Below are 4,901 nucleotides of genomic sequence, written 5' to 3'. Positions count from 1 at the left end.
ATTGCTATGTCTGGTTTTATTACTATGTGCATATTAGTATTGTACAGCACTTTGGTCTACCAGGTGTGTTTTTAAAGTGCTATATAAATAAATAAATGATGATGATGATGATGATCCTGCCATGCGATTGTATTTGTCCCTAACCATCAGGAACCCTCACGTTAACTTTTATCGAGGGGAAAAAAGTTAGCGTTCATCCTCCAGCTTCACTGTTTATATTATGCTAACATAGCTGTGTCGCTAGCGATCACGTAGCACATCCTTATGTAGCAGCTAGCCAAACTTCAGTAACCCTACAAACGTCACTGCTGTTTAGTTTTCTGTCTTTATGTATGTTGGATGTGAGCAGAGCTGTACGTTTTCATTTGTTTCAGAAGTCCCTCAGTCAGGACATGCCATATTATATTTAGATGGAAGCTAACTTCCTGCTAACTTCTAACTCGCTTAAATGTTATAAATTCCATTTTCATGGATGCCTGGATGTTAAACGTAATTGTTACACCTGGTAGAGCAGCCACACTGATCATTTTATTACAGATAAAAGAATTTAGACAGTTTGTAACTCTCAGTGATCGTACAGTGATCGTTTGACTTATGGACCCGCTAGTGATGTGTCGGTCGCGAACGAAACGGCTCTTAGAGCCAGATCATTGACGTGAATGACAGGTGTCAGCTCCTTATCAGGATCGTGTTTCTTTTTTTCTTTCTCTCACTCTCTCTCTCACTTTTTTTCACTTCACGCAGCACGTTTGCAGAGCAGAAGGGGGAGGGGCAGTAGTTGCACTCCAATAGCACAAGAACAGAGCAGGAGGGAGGGCAACAACAACAGACAACATCGTCACATTAGAAAGGCCTAGTAGTGAAAATAAGTGACACCAAGAAAAGAAACAAAATCTGGAACCATTTTAATTTTAATGACAAAACATAACTTAATGACAAGAAAAGGATATCACATGGAGCCGGCTCCACAAACAACCTGCACAGGCACCTGAGAACTGTCCACCCATCAGGGCAATGGGAAGATAAAACAGTCAGTTGAGTCTGATATTAATGAAGATGCCAATGTGTCTACTGCAACTGTTGCTGCTGCTGCATCTACAACATCATGCAGTAGACCACCACAACCACATAAACCAACCCAGAGCTGTATTAGACCGTTTTTGCAGAAGCCTGTGACCCCAGCAAGAACTCAATTTATAAAGACCTGGCAAAAATGATTGCACTTGATTTCCAACCATTTTTAGTTGTGGATGATGAAGGAATCAGAAAGTTTATTCATGCACTGAATCCTATGTATGCAATCCAAGCAGGAAAAAAAGTCCTTGTTGTGCATATTAATTTATATTTTATTGTGTTGTGGTTTGTGTTGTTTCACTTTAAATTTGTTTAAAAGGAGAAAGCTTAATTCTTTTTAAATAGTTAAAAATAGAATTGTAAGTAGTTGGTTTTTGTATTTTATAATTTATTTTTTAAATTTTATGTGGAGTGAATAAATAAAAGCATATTTAGGAGCCGGTTCTCTAAAAAGAGCCAGAATTGCCATCACCTGCAGCAGAGTTTGGGCCCAGACACGGCTAATGACATCAGACTTAAAGACCGGATTTCACAGTCAGTGTTTACACTTTCCTTTACCTCTGGATAAAAACCTCTTAATGCTAAAACAATCTAAAGTTGTCTCAGAATTGATGTTTTTCATGTCTTCCTTTAGTGTTAGTACAGACAATTCATCATGGTCCGTGTGAGCAGCTGTGTGTGCGTCCTGTGGGGATGATTGTCTGCCATCCTCTCACCTGGGCAGCTCACCTGAAGTTAATTCATGGCAATCAACGGACAGTATTTAGGGCCAGCTTCACCATCGTCTCATGACAGAATTAGAAGATGATTGTATATTTTTAACATCAACAAGAGTTTCACTAAAGAAAAAAAACACTCGAAAAGAACAAAACTGGAGCAACAACATACCTTAATTTTATTAATGTCTAAAAAATAAAAACTTGCATAAAAATAATGCACAAAAAGCTTTGAATTGATGGCTTATTTACATTTTCCTGCTTACTCTCTAGTTTGTATTATAAAACTGTCTATGAAAGAGGAAATGCCATAATTATAATCAGAACATATAAATACATACAAATATGAGAAATATGTGGGAAACTAAATTCTCTTTATTTTCTGCAATTCTGCTTCTCCTTTTTTTATCCATTTGTCTCTGCTGAAGTAAACCCACATCTCTGCACCCATCAGCCACTCTGATGATCTGATGCTACGTCAGCTGCAGGGCTGTCCATACTGCAGCAGCACAGACATGCCAGCAGCTTGTCGATGGGCCCTTTCCGCATGAAAAAAAACAGAGTCAAGTCTACAAAAGGACTGAGCAGAGACAAAGTCAAAACAATATCTGGGATATCAGTATCAAAGTGATAATGAAGTGAGACGATTAAAATATAAAAAATGGTGGTGGGAAGTACGATCAGAAAGTAGTTAAGCAACAGCAGAACTAAAGTTCCTGCAATTCTTCTTTTTTCCTCAGTGGGTACTGCGGTGGCAGCAGGCAGCGCTTGTAGGATCCCAATTAGACAGTAGCTGAACGGAAGACCCGGCAGGAGGGTGAAACAACTTAAACGGAAATATTGTTGTAAGACTGTGGCAGGAGGAATACTGACAATACAAAGAGCCCAGACCAGAACACAGAGCAGCACAGAACCCTTAGTTTGCCTGATGCAGTCCAACAGTGGGCAGGCGATGAACAAATACCTGCAATACAAGACGAGCAGCTGTACAGATTATCACAATACACAATATCATATTTACGACCATAAAGATGCTGCACATTGAAATCCAATGCTCAGAGGCAGTACACACACTGAAAGACAGATAGATACCTTTCCAGGGCAATGCACACCTTGAAGTAAAGATTAGCCATCACAGCACAGTAGAAAACAAGAGAAGAAGTGTTGGAGATTTTCCTGTCATCAGGCTTTGACACCATCATCATAATAGTGCAAATCTGGATAACTGTGGCAATGAGGAGGTTTGTGTAATAGATAATAGGAGTTTTATTCCTTTGCACCTATAGGAAAAGTAAATGAAAGTTACATTGATGTGGTAATAAACATAACAGTCTGTCTTAAACCGAGTCTCTAAAAAGACATAATGGCGTAAATGTAAAATGTTTCAGGGATGTGGTGATGAAGTCTTGTTTCTGTCTTTGTTGGTACTTTATTCAGGATAAGATCAAGTTTAGGGTGTCACTGACAACATGAAAAACACAGTTAAAAAAATCGAAGAAAACAAAAGTAAATAATAATAATAATAATGCCTCTTAAATAAAAAGTGTGTAAAGTAATTTTGCATTTCATACACTTTAGTACAGTTACGTGCAGGGAAACTGGCTGAAGACCTGAGAATATAGCTTTACTGTTCTGAGAGTACAAAGTTAGAAATATGTAACATGGATTTTATTTTGAGCTGATGATAAATTTGCTGTTTCCACTATTAGCCCCGTATCTCCTTTCTTCCACTGAGAGATTGGAAGATGGCAAACAGAGATAAAAACATGATGCACGTATAAAAGAAAAGGCAACATTTTATACCACAGGATACAACAGAAGCTCTCGCTGCTATCCTTCTGTCACACATCTTATCTTCACCTGCTCCACCCTGCCTACGCTCTGTTTTTCAGCTCTCTTTTGCACCGTCTGCTGTTTGTTGACCCCAGGTATTTAAACTCATCTATCTCTGACCCTTACACCTTTGTTGTCACACCCGTCTTCAACCCCCCCTCTAATTGTGTATGGTTCAGGTGGTTGGGAAGCTCATCTGTAACCAGAAGGTTGCTGGTTCAATCCCCCAGCTCTCTCTGTCCCTGTCGTTGTGTCCTTGGGCAAAACATTTTACCCTACCGCCTACTGGTGTTGGCCAGAGGGGCCGATGGTGCGATATGGCAGCCTCGCTTCTGTCAGTCTGCCCCAGGGCAGCTGTGGCTACAACTGTGGTTTGCCTGCATCAGTGTGTGAATGTGAGAGTGAATGAATAGTGGAATTGAAAAGCGCTTTGGGTGCCTGGAAAACTGCTATTTAAATGCAATCCATTATTATTATTAATTCACACACATTTTTTCCGTCTCGCGTCTGTTGACCTTTTTCGTCTCTCCAGGATCTCTTCCACCTGCTCACCTGCCAACAGCACAGCCCATGGAAACTTCTGCCTGACCTCATCTGTCAGCCTGTCCATCACCATTGTAATTAAAAAAGGAGTTAAGAGGCGATCCCCAATGTAATCCTCCCCCCACCTCACCACCACCAGCCACACTGTCCTCATACCTGTCCTGCACCAGTGCTTTCAAAGCCAGTTTGTGCTTTGTCATTCTGTCATATGCTTTCTCTGGATTCACAAAGACACAGTTCTACTCTTTCTGCACACTGAAGTCATCACTCATCACAATTTTGATGATTAATATTTCAATTCCATGTCTTGATTTTGGGGCATTTTGAGGCTGTGTTGGTCTTTTGCAGTAAACCTTTAAATAGTTTCCACAACAACAAATATAAAACGATTGCTACATACCAAACAACACACACAAAAGATGACCAGTATGGTCAAAGAAAGGCAGACACATAAGCTGCTCCACAGCACCACACGGGCAGGCTCCATCTCGGTCTGATTTTCTGTAGTGGTGTTGTTGGTGTCCACGCTTTTGTTTCTTAAACCAATCAATATGAGAGAATTTCAGTTTAGCAGAGATACAGAGCAGCAGTTACACCATTACTTTAACTTGTATATTTATGTTAGTTCACGAATGATTGGTGTGGAAAGCACATCCCATCAGTCGTATACACCGCAACTGCCCTGGAAGCGACCTCTCTCTCTCTTTCTTTCACTTTCTCTCTCTCTCACACACA

The 4,901-nt window shown here is 40.2% G+C and overlaps 1 protein-coding gene across 1 annotated transcript; it reads right to left on the bottom strand.

Moving 5' to 3' along the window:
• Window positions 1-2,037: 2,037 nt before the first annotated feature.
• On the bottom strand, window positions 2,038-4,366 carry LOC146375354 (uncharacterized). Its single transcript, XM_084949291.1, has 3 exons — window positions 4,292-4,366; window positions 2,883-3,070; window positions 2,038-2,754 (listed from the first exon to the last, which is right to left on the bottom strand). Exons 1-3 carry the CDS (start codon window positions 4,364-4,366, stop codon window positions 2,241-2,243), a joined length of 777 nt encoding a protein of 258 aa, XP_084805417.1. The 3' UTR covers window positions 2,038-2,240.
• Window positions 4,367-4,901: the final 535 nt, after the last annotated feature.

The sequence above is a fragment of the Perissodus microlepis genome, chromosome 13, assembly GCF_051167445.1.
Source record: "Perissodus microlepis isolate ML-2025 ecotype Zambia chromosome 13, ASM5116744v1, whole genome shotgun sequence".
NCBI lineage: Eukaryota > Metazoa > Chordata > Actinopteri > Cichliformes > Cichlidae > Perissodus > Perissodus microlepis.
The sequence above is the reverse complement of the archived record's forward strand: the minus strand, read 5'-3'. Positions and strand labels throughout refer to the sequence as shown.

Bases quoted from the DNA above. Each gene is read 5' to 3' on its own strand.
- LOC146375354 (XM_084949291.1), bottom strand. From the start codon at position 4,366: ATGACAAAGCACAAACTGGCTTTGAAAGCACTGGTGCAGGACAGGTAT. The intron at 3,071-4,291 runs GTGGGGGGAGGA...CTTTTCCTATAG, and splicing joins GTGTGGCTGGTGGTGGTGAG to GTGCAAAGGAATAAAACTCC. The intron at 2,755-2,882 runs GTATCTATCTGT...CTTGTATTGCAG, and splicing joins GTGTGCATTGCCCTGGAAAG to GTATTTGTTCATCGCCTGCC.